This window comes from Gobius niger, assembly GCF_951799975.1.
Source record: "Gobius niger genome assembly, chromosome: 9".
Taxonomy (NCBI): domain Eukaryota; kingdom Metazoa; phylum Chordata; class Actinopteri; order Gobiiformes; family Gobiidae; genus Gobius; species Gobius niger.
In genome coordinates, this window is record NC_136860.1 from 37,472,857 (window position 1) to 37,499,864 (window position 27,008).

At 40.6% G+C, this 27,008-nt stretch overlaps 3 protein-coding genes across 3 annotated transcripts in view; 2 read left to right on the plus strand and 1 right to left on the minus strand.

Annotated features, from left to right (window-relative positions):
• Positions 1-237, minus strand: part of lcp1 (lymphocyte cytosolic protein 1 (L-plastin)) — a 46,398-nt gene extending 46,161 nt beyond the window's left edge. Inside the window, exon 1 of the mRNA XM_079563425.1 lies at positions 212-237. The gene's annotated coding sequence lies outside the window, so the exon portion shown is untranslated. The remainder of the gene's footprint in view (positions 1-211) is intronic.
• Positions 238-6,776: 6,539 nt separating this feature from the next.
• On the plus strand, positions 6,777-21,461 carry alg11 (ALG11 alpha-1,2-mannosyltransferase). The gene is made up of 6 exons (XM_079563446.1): positions 6,777-6,874; positions 9,350-9,571; positions 12,397-12,599; positions 14,124-14,292; positions 16,934-17,547; positions 21,143-21,461. The coding sequence occupies exons 1-6, from the start codon at positions 6,819-6,821 to the stop codon at positions 21,424-21,426; spliced, it is 1,548 nt and encodes a 515-aa protein (XP_079419572.1). The 5' UTR covers positions 6,777-6,818; the 3' UTR covers positions 21,427-21,461.
• The window catches only part of med4 (mediator complex subunit 4), a 117,076-nt gene continuing 110,644 nt past the window's right edge, over positions 20,577-27,008 (plus strand). Inside the window, exon 1 of the mRNA XM_079563500.1 lies at positions 20,577-20,582. The gene's annotated coding sequence lies outside the window, so the exon portion shown is untranslated. The remainder of the gene's footprint in view (positions 20,583-27,008) is intronic.

Below are 27,008 nucleotides of genomic sequence, written 5' to 3' on the forward strand. Positions count from 1 at the left end.
CAATGTTTTCCAATAAATTCATATTCAACAAACGAAAATCGAGTAACCGCCATCATCATCTTAAAGACATGATCAAAATCTGACACAAAAACACATGTGTGATCCGCCGACTTCCACTCCATGTTCTACCAAAGTAACGTCCTGATTTAAATCCAACTCTTTCTCTAAATCCCGTCTTTAAACACGTTTGAATGAGTGCGGGAGGATTTACCTGTCGCTGTCGGAGACCGGGCTGACTGTGACGAACCTGCAGATCAGAGGCTGCAAGTGTTTAAGAGGAAGGAAGTGACACTTTAGAGCAGCCAAAGGTCTCTCTATGTCTTTATATGGCAATGCAATATATACGGCTGCAAGGTGACAACAGAGGAGGACCTGAGGACCTGAGCGAGACCTGAGCGAGGACCTGAGCGAGGACCTGAGGACCTGAGCGAGGAGGACCTGCCTTACAGCTTTGTAGAACCGGATCACAAACTGGTTTAGCCCTGGTTTCAGAGCAACGGGACTTTAGAGTAACTTTACTCAAGTACAAGTGAAAAGAACAAAAATTAGACAAAAAATAGACAAAAAATAGACAAAAAAGTGACAAAAAATAGACAAAAAAGTGACAAAAAATAGACAAAAAAGTGTCAAAAAATAGACAAAAAAGTGACAAAAATTAGACAAAAAAGTGACAAAAATTAGACCAAAAAGTGATAAAAATTAGACAAAAAAGTGATGAAAATTAGTCAAAAATTAGACTAAAAAGTGACAAAAACTAAACAAAAAAGTGATAAAAATTAGACAAAAAAGTGATGAAAATTAGACCAAAAATTAGACAAAAAATGTGACAAAAAAGTGACAAAAATTAGACAAAAAAGTGACAAAGAGTGAGGACCTGAGCGAGGAGGACCTGCCTTAAAGCTTTGTAGAACTAAATCCCAAACTGGTTTAGCCCTGGTTTCAGAGTAACGGGACTTTAGAATAACTTTACTCAAGTACAAGTGAAAAGAACAAAAAAGTGACAAAAATTAGACAAAAAAGTGACAAAAATTAGACAAAAAAGTGTCAAAAAATAGACAAAAAAGTGACAAAAATTAGACAAAAAAGTGTCAAAAAATAGACAAAAAAGTGATGAAAATTAGACAAAAAAGTGTCAAAAATAGACAAAAAAGTGTCAAAAAATAGACAAAAATTAGACAAAAATTAGACAAAAAAGTGACAAAAATTAGACAAAAAAGTGACAAAAATTAGTCCAAAAATAGACAAAAAAGTGACAAAAATTAGACAAAAAGTGACAAAAATTAGACAAAAAAGTGACAAAAATTAAAAAAAAAATGGCCAGGACCTGCCTTACAGCTTTGTAGAACTAAATCCCAAACTGGTTTAGCCCTGGTTTCAGAGTAACAGGACTTTAGAATAACTTTACTCAAGTACAAGTGAAAAGTAACAACTCGAGAGTAAAAAAAGTCCTTCTTGAGCAAAGTGAGCGTAAAATGTCTTTCTATAATTATTCCAAAACTGCTTTAACAAATGCTGAATTATAGCTTTCGATCCAATAAAGATACAAAGATATGGAGAGAAGCAAAGCGGTAAAACAGCCATGAAAAATGCCAGGCTACAGGTTAAATGCTATGGGGCCATTTAAGGCTTATTCACAAGACGCAAGAACTTTGTGTTCTTGCACCCTGAGCTGCAGAACAATATGAAGTCAATATGAGGTCACAGTGAAGTACAAAAAAGTGACGAAAATTAGACAAAAAAGTGACGAAAATTAGACAAAAAAGTGACTAAAATTAGACAAAAAAGTGACGAAAATTAGACAAAAAAGTGACAAAAATTAGACAAAAAAGTGACTAAAAATAGACAAAAAAGTGACAAAAAATTGACAAAAAATTGACAAAAATTAGACAAAAAAGTGACTAAAAATAGACAAAAAAGTGACAAAAAATAAACAAAAAAGTGACAAAAAATAAACAAAAAAGTGACAAAAACTTGACAAAAATGTGATGAAAATTAGACCAAAATTAGACAAAAAGTGACAAAAATTAGACAAAAAAGTGACAAAAATTAGACTTTAGAATAGCTTTACTCAAGTAGAAGTGAAAAGTAATAACTTGTGAGTAAAATAAGTCCTACTTTGAATGAATGAATGTTTATTCGGTTACAAAAACATAAAACAAAAAGTACAGTATGTTCTGCAAATTCATCACAGACAAGGCGGGAAACCGAAAAGGTGTGGCTGAAGCCGTGGCTTATTTTTCCTACCCTGTTTACTTGAGCAAAGTAAAGTAGTAAAAGTCTGATTTAATTTAGGTGAAAATCCAAATAATTCCAAAGAAAATGCATATAAATAAATCTGTCTGAAGAATCCAATCCAATCCAACTTTATTTATAATGCACTTTAAAAACAACATAGTGACCAAAGTGCAGAACACAACAGCAAAAGGTCACAGAAAAATTAAGAGCACAAAGATAAAAGAATACAAGGAATACAGGCAAAAAAGATAAAATACAAAAGATTCTTAACTCAATTAAAAGCTAAAGTGAACAGATAAGTTTTAAGAGCCGACTTAAAAACAGAAAGTGACTCGGCCGGTCTAAGGTGCGAGGGCAGTGCATTCCACAATGACGGGCCTGCAGCTGAAAAGGCACGATCGCCTCAGTTTCCTTTGAGACCTTGGGACGACCCGACCTGAGGCTGCGAGCCGGAGTGTGAGGCTGAATAAGGTCGGACAGGTACGAAGGTGCAAGGCCGTGAAGGCATTTAAAAACGAATAGGAGGATTTTAAAGTCCATGCGGCTACGGACAGGGAGCCAATGTAAGGACTTTAAAACAGGCGTTATGTGCTCACACTTTTTAGTGCCAGAGAGGAGGCGTCAGCAGCATTTTGGACAAGTTGAAGTCGGGCTAGGGAAGTTTGGTTTAGCCCAGTGTACAATGCGTTACAATAATCCAGGCGGCTGGTGATAAAGGCGTGGATTCAAATCTCAAAGTGGTGCCGTGAAAGAACGGATTTTACTTTAGACAGTTGTCGAATCTGGAAGAAGCTACTTTTCACAACGGAGTTCACCTGAGCGTTTAAGATCGGAGTCAAACCTCACACCAAGATCTGTGACAGCAGGCTTCAGGTACTGAGACAGCGCCCCCACATGGGCAGAGGAAGCTCGACTCGGCCCAAACACCATGACCTCAGTCTTTTTATCATTTAAGAGAAGGAAGTTTAAAGACTCCATTTCTTAATTTCCTCAATACAATCTAAAAGCTGACATGCACTATAGGCATCATCTCTCTTTAGAGGCATGTACATTTGTGTGTGTGTGCACCAGTGCATTTAGCTTTTGCAGGACGAGTAACTTATTATATTTGACTCAGTATCTGATAAACAACATGAAAACAATAGCAGTTCTTTGAGCCGTGAAGTCATTGTTTATAATTAGTGTTTAAATGGAAGATGTTGCGACGCGATGATCAAGTCGTTTTAAAGTCACATGAACGAATCAGTGCAAAGTCGACACTTCAACAGTTTAAGGAAGGAGTTGTGTCAAAGCAGGAAGTGCGAGTTACGACACAAGAAGCAACAAGACGTTTCTGCAGCTGAAGAGACTGAAAATAAACCTGTTGTTTTTGTCTCACACGGAGAGTCATTAAAGACACTGGAGGGACAAAGGATAAATAAAGATAATGAACATTTACTTTTGGCCGTCGCATGAGCCACAGCAATGAGCAAAGAGTTTCTTCTACAGATAAATGTTCAGTTGTTTAGATCCTGTATTTCAACTATTACATACAAAACAAAACAAAACAAAGCAAAAAGGCTTCATTATTCTGCAAACTTCCCCGTGAACCGCTTGAACAGTGAAATGCTGGTGCTCATTGAGGCACTGACTCTGACTTTATGACTGCTTTTACACATATGACTCACAGAAGATGAGACGGAAACCAAGATTTCCTCATTTCAATCTGAGCTCTGACAGAAACGCTCCATTGTCGCCTTCCTGTGCCTTCCTGTGAAGCACTTTGAACCCAGGAGGGGGTTCAAAGTGCTTCACAGGTGCATTAAAGCACAAGAAAACAGATCAAAACATCAACATAACATTCATCAATTACAGTAAAAGGTAAGAGTGCAGATAAATCACTCTCAGTGTCTTATGCACGAGCTGGAGTCGAGGCCTGTCTCACATCCTCGTGAAACTGAGACGCAGCCTCACCGTGTTTAGTCCTGACTCTGGAAGCACCAGGAGGCCCCTCCCTGATCAACATTAACATGTCTCTTACCAGAGGCTTACAAAAGGTTTAATATCAGGATGTTCCCTCGGCCTGTGTGAAGGCGTCACCAGGTGGTGCTCAGTGTCATCTGCAAATTTAGACTTTTTTAATTGGAGATAATTCCACAGAAATGCAAATGAAGTCATGAGTTTTCTGTTTTAGTCATGTTTGCACCAAGTTGGAATAAAGTTTAGTCCAATTTAGTTTTGTTTGGTCTTTAAAGAACAGGCCACCGTTTTTACACACTGAGATATGTATGAGTTGATGTGTACCTGACTGCAGTGTTAATTTTGACAACTTATTTTAATTTAGTTTTAGTCTTTTGACTAAAATGTAGATACATTTTAGTCGAGATTTAGTAAAAAAAAAATCGTTTCAATTTTAGTCTAGTTTTAGTCGACTAAATTTAAGACTAATGTAGTGGACTTTGCATTGATAATATTGATTATAATCATGTTTAATGTTGTTCCTCTGCTTCATGTTTCTGCTCCACATGAACAAAGCTCAGAGCTGATCGTTTAAACATGATCTGAGGCTCTTTCAGACGCTCAATACAAGTTTGGATGATTTTAGTCTCTCCTTTTCATTTTTATTTAGTCTGATTTTAGTCGACTCAAATATCTGGACATTTTAGTCACAGTTTTAGTCTCATGAGGAACTTTTCATTTAGTTTTAGTCCAATTATAGTCACAAAAATATCACTTTGACTAAAATTAAGACTAAATATTTTAGTCGATGAAATTAACACTGGAGTCTGGTCTTGTGTGTTCCCTCAGTCACGCAAAACGACCAAAGATGCTGTTAGCATTTGAACCCTCCAAACATATTCCTATGGCTCCAAACGGGGTGAAGTTAGAAGTGACCGAGCTCTTCCACGGGCACAAAGACCAGACGGGTACGGATCAACTCGTCTAAGCTCAGGTAAGAACAGATCTCTGTGGAAAAACGGTGGCCTGTTCCTTTAAGTAAGTAAGTAATTAAGTGCGTTATTTTGGACAGTCGGCTTTTACCGTCCAGGAGCTAAACTTTGGAACTCTTTGCCTCCTGAGCTGAAACAGAACTTAGATCTGGGGGCTTTTAAAAATGAGCTAAAACGTATTTTAAAAAGAGATCAAGTCTGCGCTCAATGCACTTCCTTTGTGTAATGTCAGAGTTAATTAATGTTACTGTAAATGTATTTTTTGTACTTCCTGTGTGCATTTGAAAAGCCCTTCTAGGGACGGACGTTGCAAATTAGCCTTGGCTATAAATGTTGTAGTGCGGCCCATGTTTATTGTTCACACATGTCCCTATCAAATAAATAAATAAATAAATACATTTCTCATTGTACAAACATACAACGAAACAGTGTTCAGGTGTTAGTCCTGAGCCGCCGCTGTGGGTGAAACTGACCCGCATGTGTTTGGAGGTCGGGGAAACCGTAGAGGAAACCTGGCTGTTCAGTCTCCTCTGATCCTCTAAAACGGTGGGTTTCTCCCTGTTTCAGAGCGTGGTGTCCTGCACTGGTCAGCTCCTCCTCCTTCCTCTTCCTCCTGCACAGCTCCCTCCGCTCCACAACAGTCTTTCACCATCTTCTCCTTTATCCCCAAATAAATGTTCTCAAGGTATAGCAGAGCATAGCAGATTATATTGTTTCAATAATTGTTGATTCAGAACTATTAAATAAAGACCTTTTGCAGTCGGCCATAATAACTCTACAAACTCTAGCATCAAATGTGTGTTTTAAATACAGTAAGTTTAATTGTTTGTTTCTTTGATCTGAACATGTCTGTGCAGTGATGATGTCTCACTGAAGCTACAAAATATGACAAAAATCTGACCAAATTGTGACCAAAATATGAAAAAATATGAAAAAAATATGACAAAAATGTGACAAAAATGTGACAAAAATGTGAAAAAATATGACAAAAATGTGACAAAAATATGACAAAAATGTGACAAAAATGTGACAAAAATGTGACAAAAATGTGACAAAAATGTGAAAAAATGTGACAAAAATATGACAAAAATGTGACAAAAATATGACAAAAATATGACAAAAATATGACAAAAATGTGACAAAAATGTGACCAAAATATGACCAAAATATGACCAAAATATGACAAAAATCTGACCAAATTGTGACCAAAATATGACCAAAATGTGACAAAAATCTGAAAAAATCTGAAAAAATCTGAAAAAATATAATTTGTATGTTTCTTTGATCTGAACATGTCTGTGCAGTGATAATGTCTCACTGAAGCTACAGCGATAAGAACAAACCAACATAAAATGAAGTGCGGACATTATAATGATGAGATGTAAATGTATTTGTAAGACTCATGTTTTTCATTGGGATACTTACAAGTTACTGCACATTTTTAAACGTAAATGATCTGGTAAATGTATGTCTTGAAAGCGCATCAGTCTTGTTTTCCAGCCTGTAATCGCTCTCATGTGGTTTTAGTGAAATAAATGACTAAATATAAATCATGTGTCGAGGGCTCGGAGGTAAACAAACCCTTCAGCCAATCAGGGCCGGCCTCCGCGGTCAGCTGACGGACACTTCCGGGTTGGCGTCAGTGTTGTCAAGATGGACGTGCTCGAACATTATCAACAGCTTTCGCTCTGTTTGTGCGATTTAATCCGGTAATCTTTACGTTTTTATGTTTTCGTCTTTAGCAGGAATGTAGGTCAGTCAGTGCGTGGCGTTTGAGTGTGAGATTTAGCGCGAATGTAGCCGTTGTGAAGCGGGATGCTAACGTTAGCCGCTAACAGGCTAAGATGATGTTATTAGGGTGCAATACAAATACAGCAAATGGTGCCGTTTTATTCGAGCTTAAATGTGAGAGATGTGTTTGTTGTAGGTTCAGCCTTACGCGTGATTCTACTGATTAAATTAAAAGGTTATTTGATTTCTTTGCGATCGTGAAGTCGTCGTGTTTTAACCTCTTAACCCCCGCCCGAACCGAGTGCAATTTCTCCAGTTTGACTTTACCCGAATTTAAAAGCTCCTTGAAAAAAGTGTCAAAATAGCAGCAAAAATGAGACGAGGATGAAAATGCAAAAAAAGTGACAGAAAAGCGATGAAAATATGACCAAAATGTGACCAAAATGTGACCAAAATGTGACCAAAATATGACCAAAATATGACAAAAATGTGACCAAAATCTGACCAAAATCTGACCAAAATGTGACCAAAATATGACAAAAATATGACAAAAATATGACACAAATGTAACCAAAATGTGACCAAAATATGACAAAAATGTGACAAAAATGTGACCAAAATATGACCAAAATATGACAAAAATGTGACCAAAATCTGACCAAAATCTGACCAAAATATGACCAAAATCTGACCAAAATCTGACCAAAATGACACAAATGTGACCAAAATCTGACCAAAATATGACCAAAATATGACAAAAATGTGACAAAAATGTGACCAAAATATGACCAAAATATGACAAAAATATGACAAAAATGTGACAAAATGTGACCAAAATATGACCAAAATATGACCAAAATATGACCAAAATATGACAAAAATGTGACCAAAATATGACCAAAATATGACAAAAATATGACCAAAATCTGACCAAAATATGACCAAAATATGACCAAAATATGACCAAAATATGACCAAAATGTGACCAAAATGTGACCAAAATATGACAAAAATGTGACCAAAATATGACCAAAATCTGACCAAAATGTGACCAAAATATGACAAAAATATGACAAAAATATGACACAAATGTAACCAAAATGTGACCAAAATATGACAAAAATGTGACAAAAATGTGACCAAAATATGACCAAAATATGACAAAAATGTGACCAAAATCTGACCAAAATCTGACCAAAATATGACCAAAATCTGACCAAAATCTGACCAAAATGACACAAATGTGACCAAAATCTGACCAAAATATGACCAAAATATGACAAAAATGTGACAAAAATGTGACCAAAATATGACCAAAATATGACAAAAATATGACAAAAATGTGACAAAATGTGACCAAAATATGACCAAAATATGACCAAAATATGACCAAAATATGACAAAAATGTGACCAAAATATGACCAAAATATGACAAAAATATGACCAAAATCTGACCAAAATATGACCAAAATATGACCAAAATATGACCAAAATATGACCAAAATGTGACCAAAATGTGACCAAAATATGACAAAAATGTGACCAAAATATGACCAAAATATGACACAAATGTGACCAAAATGTGACAAAAATGTGACAAAAATGTGACACAAATGTGACCAAAATATGACCAAAATATGACCAAAATATGACCAAAATGTGACACAAATGTGACCAAAATATGACCAAAATGTGACCAAAATGTGACCAAAATATGACCAAAATATGACAAAAATGTGACCAAAATATGACTAAAATGTGACCAAAATGTGACCAAAATGTGACCAAAATATGACCAAAATGTGACCAAAATATGACCAAAATGTGACCAAAATGTGACCAAAATATGACCAAAATGTGACCAAAATGTAATGAAAAAGTGACAGAAATGTGACTACAATTTTACCAAAAAGTGACGAAGATTTGAAAAAATATGACAGAAATGTGACAAAAAAGTAACAAAAATTTCTGAAAAAGTGACAAAAACGTTCAAAAAGAGCGACAGAAAAGTGGCAACAAAGCAATGAAAAGAAACGTCGAAAAAGTGACGACGATGTGGCAACAATGTGAGGAAAAAGATCTGTTTAAATGAGTTTGTAGTTCTTCAAATGAGGCTGAACTGGAGAAAACGCACTGGGTTAAAGCAGGTGGGAAGAGTTTAAATAATCTCCGTGTTACTTTAGAATTCCTCTGCAAAGAAATGGAAACATGGTTTGGATCCATGAATAGTCCTGGTTTCGTCATGAATAAAACATTCTGATTCAGTGTGAAGGGTTACAGTCGTTTACATGTATGTCAGCTCAGTAGTTCTTATGTCGTCCCTCAAGTATCATTTCTTCAGAAAGTGTTTAAACCTGAATCTGAACTAAACCGGGATCTAAATTCATGCATTTCCTTGTATAAAAAGCCCCTCCCATGTTGACATTTCTCCATAATCCTTCTCTGGTTTCAGGCTGATGTTCTCGCTGATCGTGCCATGCCTGTTCTTGTCTCTGTTCCTCACTCTGCTCCTGCTGATGCTGCTCATGGGGGTTCGGTTTTGGCTCCAGAGCTGGATCAGGGCCCGGAGGTCCCGGAACGAGGGCCCCGCGCTGGCCTTCTTCCACCCGTACTGTAACGCAGGCGGCGGGGGAGAGCGGGTGCTGTGGTGTGCGCTCAGGGCTCTCATGAACAGGTACATCTAAATCTTACTGAATAAACCAGTGCGAGTCATGAGAGGACATTATTCCAGACACTTATTCTGAGACTAAATCTAGTCCTGTGAGAGCTGTTGGTGGAGAGAGAGCGGATCCGTCCAAATGGTTGTTAAAAATAGTTCCTGGATGACAGTAGCTGATTGTGGCACTAGGCGGACAGCTCCAGTTTCTCCCACCAACATAAAATGCAATATTTATTCAGCAGCTTACAGATGTTTATCAGGTCAGGCCATCCCTGCCAAACTCTACTAGAGTAAAACAAAAACAAAAAAAACAGGAATCCTAAAACTTCTTTTCTTTTTCTTTAAGGTCCAATAAAACAGAAACACTTTAATTTGCCATTCCCTAAAACAGCGGTTCCCAAAGTTCCCGGTTCCGGAACAGAAGTGAAATAAATGACGATCAAAAACCTGTGAAAAGTTACAATCTGGACATTTCATATATTAATGCGCTTCTTTTTTGTTACTCTGAGGGGGTGTTGTGTAGTGAACAGCTGTAAACCCGACACTTCTCTCTCTTCTCACTGCTCTCACATGGACAGATCGACACAGTTGAGATTTTAACGTTTCTCTGAGTTTTTAAATGGTCAAAATCGATCCATGGACGACTGAGAAACATCCTGTTAAAGTCTTCGATCCAGAACCAGGATGTTTAAATGCGCACGATCGAGAACACGCGTGTTTCAAAACATGTCAACAATGATGTTGTTGAAAATGGACTTGAAATGGAAATATTTATGCATTTATCTCTTCACATAACGTTAGTGTCAGATGGGAGAGGAAGAGGGCGGAGTTACAGTTCTCCAGTGTGGCATCAAACAGTGGAATATGTTCCAACAGAGCTAAACCACATGTGTAAATTTTAACACTTTTTCGCACCAGGCTAAAAAATGTCTTATTTTAAAACAAACGTGTTCCCATAATGTCCTGTAATTGGTGTGTGTGCAACAGTGCAATGTAATGCTTTGGAATGAATGAAGTGTGTGTTGATTTTAATGCTGTTTTTGGGGAAATGTATTATTCTGTATTAGTATTTTTATGACTTTGTTGACATCAGTGCCCAGGGACACAAGTGCTATAACCTGGTACAGCATCTCTCCCTTTGAGGTTAATGTATATTCTACACTGTCCCTGTTCAAAATAAATAAAGAAAAAAAGAAAAGAAAGAAAGAAAGTGGGGAAAAAAGTATTTGGCCAAAATCCAATAGAAAGTCTCTGGGAAACTGACCTTTTTCCTTCTCTGTAATCAGGAAGGAGAGCGCTGCATAAAACCCCAGTTATCTCCATTTCTAGAAACAAATCTGTGATTTTGATCAAAACTAGCCTCAGTTTAGCTTAGCTTTCTCCAATCCAATCCACTTTATTTATATAGCACATTTTATAAACAAGTGTTTCCAAAGTGCTGCACATAAAATCAGCAATATAGGAATAAAAAGAATAAATAAATAATATAAAATCAAGTGAAACCAAACTACACATTCAGCTAAAACGATAAAATAGTTTAAAACATAAATAAGATGCAAGAATAAAAGAAGTTTAATAAAATTGTTAAAACAATAAAAGAAAATTTCTCAGGAACCGAGGTACATAGAATTAAACTGTTTCTTTCAAACGAGCCATAACATGTGTCCACAGTTATAACATGGAATACACTGTGGTGCGACAAATATCATGAAAAAGGTCTGGATTGTTGGCGCTCTACAGCTAAATCCTAAAAACAGTGCAGAACTCAGTGTGTTAAAGGGAAACATGTACTAAACCAGTATTTAGTCCACCGTCACAGCTAAATGTTGCAGAATAATGATAATAATTGTCTCTATTCCTTTGAATAGAGACAATTATTATCATTATTTGGAGCCCAGAGAGATTTTGGGATGGATCAGGCAGAGCCGTGGGAAGATGTGTTAGTTAGGGGGCGCTGAGGGACAAATGTACCCCCAAAATACTTTTCCTGCATAAATCCTGTTTATTAACCTCTTAACTCCCGCCTGAACCGAGAGCATTTTCTCCAGTTCAGCTTTACCCAAATCCTGTAGGCCAGTGTAACGCCTCATGTGAAAGACCTACAAAACTAAATGGATCTTTTTCCTCACGTCACATTTTTTTTCATCACTTTTTTTGTCGGGCAGTCGACTCATTTATGTCAAAGTTTCGTGACTTTTTTGTCACTTTTTCGTCAAATTATTCAATTTTTTTTGTCAAATTCGTATCACTTTTTCGTCCATTTTTTCTGCAATTTTTCGTCCATTTTTTCTCAATTTTTCGTCAAATTATTCGCATTTTTTTGTCAATTTTTCTCAATTTTTTCTCATTTTTTTCTCATTTTTTTCTCATTTTTTTCTCATTTTTTTCTCATTTTTTTCTCAATTTTTTCTCAATTTTATCTCAATTTTTTCTCAATTTTTTCTCAATTTTTCTCACATTTTTTGTAAATTTTTCTCACTTTTTCGTCAAAGTTTTCTCACTTTTGTCACATTTCCATCCTTGTTTTCGTCTCAGTTTTGTCGCTATTTTCACACCTTTTTTCCAGAAGCTTTTGGATTGGGGTAAAGCTGGAGAAAATGTGCTCGGTTCAGGTGGGAGTTAAGGGGTTGATGTTGCCTGCAGTTCACAAACTATCCACCAGGGGGAGCTGCAGCGCCCTCAGCACCCTGGGTTCCCACGGCCTTGGGATCAGGAGGCCGCGATGTCCCAGACTTTAGGAATGGCCCTAAATGCACGAGAAACCTCATACCTGAGAGTCAAACGTTTAAAGACAGTTCTCTTTCATTTGAAGTGACCCCCCTCCCGTCTCTGTCCCACAGATACCCTCGTGTCTCGTTCGTGGTCTACACCGGCGATCAGGGAGTGACATCGGAGCAGATTCTAGAGGGAGCTCGTCGCAGGTTTAACATCTCTCTCCCCAGAGCCGTGAGCTTCGTCTTCCTCAAACACAGAGTCCTGGTGGAGGCCAGCTCCTACCCCCACTTCACCCTGCTGGGACAGAGCCTGGGCTCCATGTTCCTCGGTAACGCACTTTACATTCTCCACGTGGTCATGTCAGGACTACACTGGACATTTTTAGTCTAAAATTCAGACGTTTTTCCCCCTTACTTTGGAATCGTGTTTCTCAGTAGATTTCAAGAACCTACTTCAAACTTAAATATAACAAATCACCCAAATAAAAGTACTGAATACTACAATACTGCCACTGTTTTCAAGTATACATGAAACATGAAAACTATTTAAGTTTTTGGCCAAAATCCAATAGAATGTCTGTGTGAAACTGATCAAATACTTTTTTCCCCACTGTAAACCTGAATAGAATAGATAAGTTTGGAAATATTATTGCTATACAGGATTGTTGCCAGCAGAGGGCACATGACCTGGGCTGCATCAGTTTGAATAAGGCTAAAGACACAGATGTTTGCTATTGTAACATACGGCTGCTCGATTATAGAAAAAATAGTAATCACCATTATTTTACTAATAATTGAAACCACGATTATTTGTTGCCTTAAAAAAAAAATCTTCATTTTATTTATTCATTTTTATTATTATTTTAAAAAACAACTATGGACGACATTTTCTTTGGACAATAAAAACTAGTCCTATAGGGACACCTGCCCCCTGCTGGCCAGCCCAGCCTCACACCTGCCCCCTGCTGGCCAGCCCTCACACCTGCCCCCTGCTGGCCAGCCCTCACACCTGCCCCCTGCTGGCCAGCCCTCACACCTGCCCCCTGCTGGCCGGCCCTCACACCTGCCCCCTGCTGGCCAGCCCTCACACCTGCCCCCTGCTGGCCAGCCCTCACACCTGCCCCCTGCTGGCCGGCCCTCACACCTGCCCCCTGCTGGCCGGCCCTCACACCTGCCCCCTGCTGGCCGGCCCTCACACCTGTCCCCTGCTGGCCAGCCCTCACACCTGCCCCCTGCTGGCCGGCCCTCACACCTGTCCAACAGCGCTAATGTTTTTATGTCAGACCAAAGCCTGAGCCTTTAGTGAAATGTGAAGGAACAGAAACAATCATCTCAGCAGCATGAAGTAATAAGAGTTTGTTTGAGCTCCTTGATCTGCTCCTGAAGAAGAGTTTTAGACTTTTCTACTAAACTAAACCAGGGCCTGAGCAAAGGATGTGGAGGCTTCTACAGCTGTTCTCCTTCAGCACAAGGTGAGCTCTGAACAGCGGCGTTATCTCTAAGAGTTAGGTTTAAAAGGTATGAGTCTGATGTTATTTACAGTTCTGTCAGGCTGGTGTTTCAGACGCGTCACACAAACCGCAACTTTTGTGATCGTCTAGTGTAATAATCAAAATCGTAATCAAATTTCGATTAATTGCACAGCCCTATTATAACATGTTTTGTAGTGAAGGCAATGTGAACACTGAAAAGACCACAGCTCTTTCCCAAAGCTGCGGAACCTTCTGAGCCCCAGAGAAAGCGACAGACCTGTGGTTTGTGTGAGCCTTCGGTCCCTGTGGAGGTTTTCCTTTGTAGAAACATGTTTTTCCGAGTAGTCGTCTGTACTTGTGTGTTTCTGCGTTGGTTTCCAGGCTGGGAGGCCCTGACGTCCTTCGTCCCGGACCTGTACGTGGACTCCATGGGTTACGCCTTCACTCTGCCCATCTTCAGGTACCTGGGCGGCTGCAAAGTGGCGAGTTACGTCCACTACCCCACGGTCTCCACGGACATGCTGTCGGTCGTACGGGAGAGGAACCCCAGGTACCACAGCCCCCCCACAACACAACATCTGTCTGCTCCCACCACACAACATCTGTCTGCTCCCCACAACACAACATCTGTCTGCTCCCACCACACAACATCTGTCTGCTCCCCACAACACAACATCTGTCTGCTCCCCACCACACAACATCTGTCTGCTCCCCACAACACAACATCTGTCTGCTCCCCACCACACAACATCTGTCTGCTCCCCACCACACAACATCTGTCTGCTCCCCACAACACAACATCTGTCTGCTCCCCACAACACAACATCTGTCTGCTCCCCACCACACAACATCTGTCTGCTCCCCACAACACAACATCTGTCTGCTCCCCACAACACAACATCTGTCTGCTCCCCACAACACATGCTCAGAACCACATCTGTCTGCTCCCCCACACACATGCTCAGAACCACATCTGTCTGCAGGAACATGACGGGATGTGGTCTCAGATTTGTTATTTACTCATGTTCATACTTGGTTAAATCAGCATAAGTAACGTGTTTACCTTAATAAATCCTCTCCGTCGTCCCTGTGGGGGTGATACAAGTGTTTATGGGATGATTGGAGGGTCTTTCATCGCCCCCTGGTGTCTCTGACCAGAAAACCATGTTTCAACTTGGCTGCCCCCGGTCCGGAGTTACTAATACACACTGATGGAATCACGAAGAAGCTAACGGGCAAAGCTAACTGCGGCTAACGTCACTTTAAACAGTATTAAAGCCAAGTTTGAGTGAAAAAACGTATTTCCATTGTATAATTGGATGTATAATAACCCTCTCTGCCTTTGTCTTTCCTGTCAGCGTAGAATTTACTCTCCAAGACAATTAATACGTTAAAAAATCGTAACTTGCTACGACACCTGCAGTTGCGCTTATGGCCTGTTTAACAAGAACAGGCCAGTGTTTTTCCACACTGAGATATGTTCTTACCTGAGCTGTGACGAGTTCTTTAGGACCTGTCTGATCTTCAGTCACGTAAACACAGCGCAGACGGCGTTAGCATTTAGCCTCTCCCTCTCTCCTCTATAGCTCCAAAACAGGTCAAGATAGAAGCTACCAAGCTCTTCCACGTTTCCCCTATTTAAATATGGTTACGTGAAGTGTTCCACTACAAAGTATAATTACACACAATTAAACAATGTGGATTTTCTAAGCGGATAAAAGGGGGAACTATATTGTGAGGCGTAATAATACCAGGAGTAGTTCAAAATCCGCGCAGTAAAGTGAAGATTACTGCGCAGTAAGAAGAAGACCAGAGCTGCACCTGCACCTGCCTCACCCGTCTGCCCTCACCTCACAGCAGTCAGTCATTATTAGAGATGGCAGAGCCGCGGTCTGAGCCAGGACTAAACCAGGACTTACAGTAAACTGGTTAAAAACCAGGACTAAATCTGGACTGAATAAGAAACTAGACTCTTAGACAAAGAGAAAAGCAGCTTTACCTTTACCTTTAGCTTTAGCTTTACCTTTAGCTTTACCTTTAGCAAAGATTGTCTCTGGAAAAGGTGAGCGCTCACTCTGCATTAGCCATGTTTGGAACAGTTCTGGTGCATTGTCAGTGACAGAGTGAGCGCTCTCACTATGTAACAGATCTGTGACGTGTGAGGAGCTTTCACTGTGGAACAGCTCAGTGAGTTTAGAAAAGTTTCTCTTCAGTAAACGGTCCTGATGTGGATCTGGTCTGTTCCTGCAGCTCAGGAGGGAATAATGTCCCAACTCTCTTTTTATCACGGCTTTAGTGGGAAGAAAAACATGAAGTTCCAGGTGACGCTGCTGCTCCTGTTTTCTGATGTTTGGACTTCCTCCTGAACCAGACTTTTTTATAAACATTATTTTAACTCAATTAAAATAACATAGGTATCGGTACCGAAAAGCATGTATCGTTAAAGTAGTGGTATCGAAAAAATATGAACAGTACCCAGCCCTACACATTGCCCTCCTCTGTCGGCGAGTTCTTTCACACTTGTAGATCAGCCCCTCGGTGTTTGATTTGTGTTCCAGGTTCAATAACTCTGACGTGATCTCCTCTATAGTCGAGTTCCTTCACATGTAAATGACTTGTGTTCCAGGTTTAATAACTCTGACGTGATCTCCTCTGTCGTCGAGTTCTTTCACATGTAAATGACTTGTGTTCCAGGTTCAATAACTCTGACGTGATCTCCTCTATAGTCGAGTTCCTTCACATGTAAATGACTTGTGTTCCAGGTTCAATAACTCTGACGTGATCTCCTCTATAGTCGAGTTCTTTCACATGTAAATGATTTGTGTTCCAGGTTTAATAACTCAGACATGATCAGCCGTAACGTGTTTGTGTTCCAGGTTCAATAACTCTGACGTGATCTCCTCTATAGTCGAGTTCCTTCACATGTAAATGACTTGTGTTCCAGGTTCAATAACTCAGACGTGATCTCCTCTATAGTCGAGTTCTTTCTCACATGTAAATGACTTGTGTTCGTTCTTTCACACATGTGTTTGACTTGTGTTCCAGGTTCAATAACTCTGACGTGATCTCCTCTATAGTCGAGTTCTTTCACATGTAAATGATTTGTGTTCCAGGTTTAATAACTCAGACATGATCTCCTCTATAGTCGAGTTCTTGTAGGTCAGCCCCTTGGTGTTTGACTTGTGTTCCAGGTTTAATAACTCTGACGTGATCTCCCGGAACGTGGTCCTCTCCGCCCTGAAGCTGCTCTACTACTGCTGCTTCGCTCTGCTGTACGGCCTGGCCGGCTCCTGCTCCGACGTCATCATGGTCAACTCCACCTGGACCCTGGGCCACATCCTGGCCCTGTGGCGCGCCCCGTCCCGCACCAGCGTGGTCTACCCCCCCTGCGACGTGCGCGCCTTCCTGGACGTCCCGCTGGAGCACGACGAGGACGACGACTGGGAGGAGGTGGGCCGGGAGCTCGGGGACTTCCAGCCCAAGAAGCCCGGCAGGAAGAGCCTCTCCGTGGTGTCCGTGGGGCAGTTCCGGCCGGAGAAGGACCACCGGCTGCAGGTGCAGGCGTTTAAGGAGCTGCTGGAGCGCAGGGCGGGGCGGGACGAGGCCCTGAGGCTGGTGCTGGTGGGCGGGTGCAGGAACCAGGAGGACGAGGAGCGCGTGCTGATGCTGAGGGGTTTCTGCGCCGAGCTCGGGCTGGGAGACAAAGTGCAGTTCAAGCTCAACGTCCCGTTCGAGGAGCTGAAGAGGGAGCTCAGCGGCGCCACCATCGGGCTGCACACCATGTGGAACGAGCACTTTGGGATCGGTACGTGTGAAAGCTGTACCAGCGCTGGGAAAATGTTTGCACTCATGGAATTGAAAAAATATATCTTAGACCAAAATTTGATGGTGTTGGTTCCAGGGACAGCATTAACCTCTTACCTCCCGCCCAGAAGTTCCGCTAGACTTTTTTTTTGTCGGCCACTTTGGCCGGCTGGGTCGTAAAATGTCGGCCATTCGCAAGAATTACCGGCCATTAAAATATATATATACATAATGAACGTGGCTTATTATCATCAACAATCTACATTTAGACAGAGCTACACGAGTGCTTTAGTGGGTCCCAAAACACGGCTATTTCTAATTAAAGACTGACGTGAGAAAAATGTAGCAACAGCGAAAATCCAAACATGAAGTTGTGGAGACGGTGGAGCAGCAGGTGTCACGCTGACACACACCACTCATATGCACTTCAACTCAGACAGAAAGTAGTCGATATCTACGACCCTCACGCTGTCCTTATCCAGGTCTGACCAGCTGCTCAGCGAGGGCGGGGCTGTAGATGCCCTTCCGCGCTTTTACCTGGCTTCAGGTGTAAAAGAGTGATGAAGTCCCTCACCACGGAAATATTGTGGAGAGACAAATCAACTGCACTAAAGTCACAACAGTCAGTCTCGAGTGATTCACCACAGACCCAGCTCTGCCGCGCTTTAGAGCGGCTCCAACACCGGTAACTGAGCCGAGGCGTCTGCGCAGACTGACCGAGGGAAGCGCCTCCAAACACGGCCACTCTCCCAGGAGGAGCTGCTGCGGGACAGCGCGTCAGTTTGACTGAAAACATGCACGTTTCAAGAATATCCTAATCAAACGTATTAGCTGCCGAGTTCTTAACACACTTATATAAAAGTAAATGTACCTGTAGTTCTGCTGTTTTCTTGGAAAATGTGACGAAGCACAAAGAAAAAGCGTTACATTTCCAGACAGCGATGATGCTTCAACTGCGCTTTGTAAAACGGGCTAAAGGCGTAAATCTAAACTTTTCTGATAGAAATATTGAACCTTTTTTAATATTTAGGCCTGTCTCGAAAACACTTTGTTATGTTAGTCACTGACTTAGGTGACATCTATTATAGAAAACGCTATCTCAATGGCTGCCGCCTGGGCGCCGCCATGTTTATTTCCCATACCGCCTTTGAAGCTAAGCAGGGAAGTGCCTGGTTAGAACTGGGATGGGAGACCGTTCCTCCGATGCTAAGCAGGGACGGGCCTGGTTAGGACTGGGATGGGAGACCGTTTGGGAACACCAGGAAGCCTGGCGACAGTACTGAGTGTGTGCGTGGACATCCGCGGCCGGCCCCACGTGACGGTCCCACCGGCCGCGGGCATTGGCCACGGGTCCATATGGACCGCAGTGCTGCTGTCCGAGGACAACCCACTGTCACACAAACGCGAGTGCACGAGATCCGACTGCCGTGCGTGTGCGCGCATCCACACAGGGCGATGTGTGTGTGTGCGTCTGTGCGCGCGTGTGTGTGTGTATGTGTGTGCGTGTGCGTGCGTGCCCAAAACCTGCTCAAACACGAGCCTCTAATCAAACGCGCTGCTCCGACTGATTTCTCCTCCGTGTGAGTCAAAGCGAAAATGAAACCACTTAACGAGCGCATGGCCTGCACTGCGTACTTTTTTTTCCTTTTTTTTTCACTTTGCTGCTGTACCTTTTGTTTTCTATTTTGCTTTCACGTATTGTGAGCCCAGAGGTACATTTCATTCTAAAGCAGCTTTGAAAGCATTGCCAATTTAATTGTAAAGTTATAAATACTGTCTAACAACGATCATTAGGCTATTTCAGTTCAAAACCTACTCATTCTTTTTTTTGATTGTAAACTACCGTGATGCACCAAACCACGGGTCCTGCACCGTGAACCAAACCGTTAAAGCTGAACCCCTAATATTTATCACTAATTATTCCACTGTCTCTTGAATCCTGTTCCCTGAGTTTAGCGAAAATATTGTCGTACTTTATAAGAGAGGAGCACGGGTGCATCAAACACTCCAATTGCAGTTTGTTTGAACTTTTTTGGAGCCTTCATTCTTTTACTCATTTGTAGTGGCCATAGTTTTTGGAATGGGTTGGGAACCACTGGCCTAAAGCTGCACTGTGTGACGGGTTGGACATTTCTTTGTAATCACTCACAATCTCTGACTATCAAATGTGGAGACTAGCGAGGCCCGGCCGAAGGCCGGGTCTCAGCTAGTGTTTAATATATTTTTCTATTTTTCTCACTTTTTTACTGTCGGCCAATTTGGCCGATGGAAATTATTTTTACCGGCCATTTGCTTTTCAAACCGGCTAAAAGCAGCCGGCTACAGCCGGCTAACGGAAACCCTGCTCCCGCCTGAACCGAGAGGATCTTTTTCCTCACGTCATCACATTTTTTTTCCATCATTTTCTTTGTTGGGTATTTAACTCATTTTTTGTAATTTTTTGTCACATTTTTTATCAATTTTTTGTCATTTTTTGGTCACTTTTTTGGTCATTTTTGTCACATTTTTGTAATTTTTTTGTCATTTTTTAATCAAATTTTTATCACTTTTTTATCACATTTTTGTCATTTTTTCTTCCATTTTTTGTCAATTTCTTGTGACATTTTTGCCACTTTTTCAGAAATTTTTCGTCGTTTTTTTCATCAAATTTTTGTCATTTTTTGTCACTTTTTTGTCAATTTTTTATCAATTTCTTGTGACATTTTTGCCACTTTTTCATCAATTTTTCGACTTTTTTTGTCAATGTTTTCTCACTTTTTTGTCACATTTCCATCACTGTTTTCGTCTCAGTTTTGTTTCTAATTTCTCCCCTTTTTTCCAGAAGCTTTTGGATTGGGGTAAAGCCAAACTGGAGAAAATGTGCTCGGTTCAGGCGGGAGGTGGGGGGTTCAAGGGACGATACGGAGTTTAAAAATTGTAAAAATTAAGTGTTTTCCTCCCACAACTGCCGGGTGATGTTCCGGAGATGGAAATATGCAGAACGGGTGATATTACTGATATGGGCCTGGAAGGAGAGAGGACCTCGGTTTTATCACTGTTAAGCTTGAGAAAACTGAGAGAGAACCAGGATTTGATTTCCTGTAAACAGGCACAGAGGGCAGAGGGAGAGCAGTGGTGGGTTTGGTGGACAGGTAGAGCTGGGTGTCGTCCGCATAACAGTGGAAACTGACATGAAATTTGCGAAGAATATGGCCAAGGGGGAGAAGGTAGATGGTAAATAAGAGAGGGCCAAGGACAGAGCCAGAGGAGAGGGGAAATGGCTGGGATTTAAATGATTTAACCTTATTTAAAACAAGGTTCACATCACTGCTTTAGCTGCTGCTCTCCACTGGGCGGCGCCATTGCTTTCTTCATCTCACATCTGAAGTGTCCTGTGTTAGTAGTTGCCAGGAACACAGCGTGATCGTGCTGTTTAGGAGAACCTACAGTTTTCCTTCAGGCCGAATCTAACCCCTGGAGGCTGATGTTCGCTCCCTCGCAGTAAATAAACCAGTGTTTCGAAATGCTGTGTTTTCCTTGAATCCACTTTTACCAGTGACTGATTCCTCTTTGCCGCTGAGCCCCCCCATGTCTGACTCCTCCCCCTCTCTCTGCAGGAGTGGTCGAGTGCATGGCGGCCGGCACCGTCGTCCTGGCCCATAAGTCGGGGGGTCCGAAGCTGGACATCGTGGTGCCGTTCCGGGGGGAGCGGACGGGGTTCCTGGCCGACAGCGTGGACAGTTACGCCTCCGCCATGGCGTCCATCCTCTCGCTCTCGCCCGAGGCCAGGCTGGAGATCCGCAGGAACGCCCGGCAGTCCGTGGAGCGCTTCTCGGACCAGGAGTTCGACGCCAGCTTCCTGGGCGCCATGGAGGCGGTGATGAGGAGCCTGGAGCGGTGATCAGGGGGGGGGGCCGTTACGCAAGACCAAACTGAGACCAAACTGAGACCAACTTATCATTCACTTAGAGAGGAACAAAAACACTGTAACTGTCCAGGGCAACATCAGGACTAACCCAGACTGAGACCAGACCAGGCCTGACCAGCCGGGCTACACTCGTCTCCAAAAGTCCAAACTGTTTTCACTGAGGGCCACATGAATTAGCACAAAGAGCCTCCGACAAATGTTCACTTTAAGGAGAGACACTGCAGGTGAACAGGGAAATAATGTGTATTTACAGATATCAAACTGTTGCTGTCGATCACTGGGATAAATGTGAGAAAAAAATACAGTTTTCTGTCATTTTATCTTTTCATACAGACCCTGTAATTGTTTGTAAACATTCCGGGCTTAGCTGGAGGCAGGAAGTCAGACTCCTATCTTATTTCCATTGGAGCTGTTGTCATGGTAACGATAAACAAATGTCTAACTGTTTTAGGAAATATCAAATAAACCTTATTTTATCGTCTCAAATGTGGTTCCTCTCGGTCTCGCACCTTAAGCCACAACGGGACCACATGTTTTAGTTGTAGTTTTACACTTGTGATCGCTAGTTTTAGTTTAATCTTATGTCTCTTGATCACTTCCTGCCTCCAGATGATGTCACTGATGATGTCAGCAGTTAAAGGGTCTATAAGAACAAGGTGTTTTTTGCCTAAAAATGCCCCAAATTTCACATCTTTTCAGCGACGAAATCTGAATAATGGACAGAGCTACATTCAAATTTATGGTTTTATTTTATTGATGAATGATTTACCAAGACTTTCTCTGAGGGGATTTTGGATTTCTTTTTTAGTTTTAAAATAAGCTGTTTTTTAGTGGAAACATTTGTAAAAAATTAAATTTTCGCCTTATTTTTTGACATTCAAAACTCAATAAACGGGGCTTAAGGGATTAAATAATAAAAAATCCCTCTGAAAAAATCTTCCAAATCTTGTTCAGTCCAAGGCTGGAAAATGTGAAGTCTTTAGGTCCGACTGACGTGGACATAGTGTCGCCACAATGACAGAAACATGTGTTTGGAGAAAAAGGCCTTGAAATTGTGTTCTCCCATATAAGTCTATGGGGGAACTTTGAATCAGTGCAATATTTAAACATGTTATTGTGAAGATTAGGCATGTTTTCTGTTTCCAGGTGAAAGTTTATATGTTCAGAGACAGATTTAGTTTTGCCTGAAGTGTCTCCCCTTAAGTTCACAAAAATACTATTTCACGCACCTTTCACAGCCAAGCGATTCATCCGCTTGGTAAAAACTGGGTGTATTTAAGAAAGGTTTAAACTAGGGCTGGGCGATTATGGAAAAAAATCATCACAGTTATTTTCCCCATATTGATTGATCTCGAAGGTAAACTCTTCATCCCCGTGTGTGTCGTCTTCCTCACGTGTTTCTGTTTGGCCCTTTAGACGAGTCCTCTTGGTGCCGCATGTGTCATCTGTGCTTCCTGTTTGTTTCCCTGGGATTGACCTGACAGGCGCTGCAGCTGCGCCGTCCATATTCTTTCTCACTTTTGTCACATTTTCATCCTTGTTTTCGTCTCAGTTTTGTTGCTATTTTCACACCTTTTTCCCAGAAGCTTTTGGATTGGGGTAAAGCTGGAGAAAATGTGCTCGGTTCAGGTGGGAGTTAAGGGGTTGATATTGCCTGCAGTTCACAAACTGTCCACCAGGGGGTGCTGCAGCGCCCTCAGCACCCTGGGTTCCCACGGCCTTGAGTGGATCTAATTTGGGATGAGAACAAAACTAGACGTTTTCTCTCTTATTTCCCCCATTAAACCAGCATGAATCTGTAGGCAACAGACTGAAGATCTCAAGTATTTTCTAGACTTAATCAGGAGCATTTCAGATCTTTGCGAGCACTAAGCCAAGAAACCAGCAGAGGCGGACTGGCCGTATGTCCATTCTGGAAGAGCACAGAAGGGCCACCGGTCCCGCCTTAACCGAGCTTTACCCAAACCTAAAAGCTAGAAAGAAAAGCATCAAATTAGCGACAAAAAGAGGATGAAAAGAAAACAACAATGTGCCGGAAAAGCAACGCAAAAAGTGATGAAAAAACAAACAAAAAAAGAGGTTAAAAATTGTGGCGACTTGACAAAAAGTTACAATCACTCTTGCAGGTCTTAGCTTTCAAATGAGGCGTTGTTGCTCTCCAGTCGAGAAGCTTTCAGAGTTGGGTAAAGCCAAACTGGAGAAAATGCGCTCGGTTTACCTCTTAACCTGAACGGATCCCATTTTCTACAGTTTGGCTTTAACCTAATCAAAAAGCTTCTTGGGGAAAAAAAGAACCAAAACAGCCACAAAAAAATTAGAAGAAAACAAGGATGTAAATGCAACAAAAATGTGGCAAAAAAGTGACAAAAATTCAACAAAAAAGTGACAAAAATTCAACAAAAAAGTGACAAAAATTCAACAAAAAAGTGACAAAAATTCAACAAAAAAGTGACAAAAATTCAACAAAAATGTGACAAAAATTCAACAAAAATGTGACAAAAATTTAACAAAAAAGTGACAAAAATTTAACAAAAAAGTGACAAAAATGTAACAAAAATGTGACGAAAATTCAACAAAAAAGTGACAAAAATTCAACAAAAATGTGACAAAAATTTAACAAAAAAGTGACAAAAATGTAACAAAAAAGTGACAAAAATGTAACAAAAATGTGACGAAAATTCAACAAAAAAGTGACAAAAATTCAACAAAAAAGTGACAAAAATTTAACAAAAAAGTGACAAAAATTTAACAAAAAAGTGACAAAAATTCAACAAAAAAGTGACAAAAATTCAACAAAAAAGTGACAAAAATTTAACAAAAAAGTGACAAAAATTCAACAAAAATGTGACAAAAATTCAACAAAAATGTGACGAAAATTCAACAAAAATGTCACGAAAATTCAACAAAAATGTCACGAAAATTCAACAAAAATGTCACGAAAATTCAACAAAAATGTCACGAAAATTCAACAAAAAAGTGACAAAAATTCAACAAAAAAGTGACAAAAACTCAACAAAAATGTGACGAAAATTCAACAAAAAAGTGACAAAAAATTAACAAAAATGTGACAAAAATTTAACAAAAAAGTGACAAAAATTCAACAAAAATGTGACGAAAATTCAACAAAAAAGTGACAAAAATTCAACAAAAATGTGACAAAAATTCAACAAAAATGTGACAAAAATTTAACAAAAAAGTGACAAAAATTTAACAAAAAAGTGACAAAAATGTAACAAAAATGTGACGAAAATTCAACAAAAAAGTGACAAAAATTCAACAAAAATGTGACAAAAATTTAACAAAAAAGTGACAAAAATGTAACAAAAAAGTGACAAAAATGTAACAAAAATGTGACGAAAATTCAACAAAAAAGTGACAAAAATTCAACAAAAAAGTGACAAAAATTTAACAAAAAAGTGACAAAAATTTAACAAAAAAGTGACAAAAATTCAACAAAAAAGTGACAAAAATTCAACAAAAAAGTGACAAAAATTTAACAAAAAAGTGACAAAAATTCAACAAAAATGTGACAAAAATTCAACAAAAATGTGACGAAAATTCAACAAAAATGTCACGAAAATTCAACAAAAATGTCACGAAAATTCAACAAAAATGTCACGAAAATTCAACAAAAAAGTGACAAAAATTCAACAAAAAGTGACAAAAACTCAACAAAAAAGTGACAAAAATTCAACAAAAAAGTGACAAAAATTCAACAAAAAAGTGACGAAAACTCAACAAAAATGTGACGAAAATTCAACAAAAATGTGACAAAAAAAAAAAAAAAAAAAGGTGACACAACACAGCAACAATGCAGGGGAAAAAGATCAGTTTTGTGGGTCTTAGCTTTCAAATGAGGCGTTACACAGGCCTACAGTATATAACAGCCAAAGAGGACAGAATGCGTTTGGTTAAGGCGGGGGGTAAGTGTCACATTTACGCTCATTTTGGCCAGGGCTGGTCAGAGTCCAGGGCAGTTCTTCAGTCCCAGTCCCGCCCCTGCAAACCAGACCTAAAAGAGTTTAATTCCCGCTTTATGGGCAGTTCATGAAAACAACACAGCAACGATCAGGCAAAGGACGACCAAAGACCAGCAGAGAACATCGACTGGAGCTCGATAAAGCCCAGACTGGACAAAGTTACCAGAAGTCGAGGTATTTAAAGACGTACTGCACGCTGCTCGTCATCACTTTCAGATTGTAGTTCTCGAATTCCAGTTTTGTTTGTTGGGAAACGTTCCACGATGTTACACAAAGAATCTGAAACGTGCTGCTTCTGCGTCTTTAGTTTGATCAATATTTAAGTTTGGGGGTTTGAAAGTTGGAGACGTGCGAAGTGTTTGTGGGTGAAGTTTTGTCAAAGGAATGAAGGAGCTGTTTCTTTGTTTGTTTGTTTGTTTGTTTGTGGACCAATGTAATATATGTGTAAAATGATAGAGTTATTTTAAACAGACGCTTCTAGAGGCCAAGTCCATGTTTCTTTGACTGAAAAGTGCAGCGTTCTGAAATAAAGTGGATAAAACTTTGGTCGTGCTGGTCGTTTTTTTTGTGGAGCAAAACTCAGTGGAACCAATGAGAACGAAGATAAATACATTTGAATGAGAACAGGATCATAGAAAACAAATAGACTAAACAAGAGAACCCGACGAACACCCGCCCACCAGTGTTAATGCAGTCCTTACACCATGTCTAAACGTGCCGGAGGTTTCACTATTCATCCCACTCCATATAGTCCCTTTAAAGAGGGGGTGTTCTGCTTTAAAGAGGGGGTGTTCTGCTTTAAAGAGGGGGTGTTCTGCTTTAAAGAGGGGGTGTTCTGCTTTAAAGAGGGGGTGTTCTGCTTTAAAGAGGGGGTGTTCTGCTTTTGTCAGTCCCACAGCACCAGTCTATATCCCACTACAATGATGACAAACCTTCTGTTGGTCTGTAAATGCAGTAAATTAGAATAACTGCCTTGTATAAAATGTCTCTCTCAAAATGGCTGTAGTGAATGTCTTGAAATAGGCCTCTGTCTCTTTAAGAACCTCTGAATCATGTTATTCTGTCACTCCCTCATTAAAAACATGGCTGAAGTGTTGCCTTGGCACATTCACGTATTTCTGAGTAATCTGTAAAAACTCTGATGGCGGCCATTTTAGGGATAGGTTTGCCTGAGTCCTCCTAGGAACGCCCCCACCTCCTGGAGACGCCTCCGAGCTTTGGTCACCAGCCGAGTAACCAACCACTGCTCCTCAGCAGAACCCCCTCCCCACTGATGCCACAGACAGCGTGTGGAGGGGGCGTGTCTAAAGGCTCAGAGGTTCTTAAAGAGACAGAGGCCTATTTCAAGACATTCACTACAGCCATTTTGAGAGAGACATTTTATACAAGGCAGTTATTCTAATTTACTGCATTTACAGACCAACAGAAGGTTTGTCATCATTGTAGTGAGATATAGACTGGTGCTATGGGACTGACAAAAGCAGAACACCCCCTCTTTAAAGCAGAACACCCCCTCTTTAAAGCAGAATACCCCCTCTTTAAAGCAGAACACCCCCTCTTTAAAGCAGAACACCC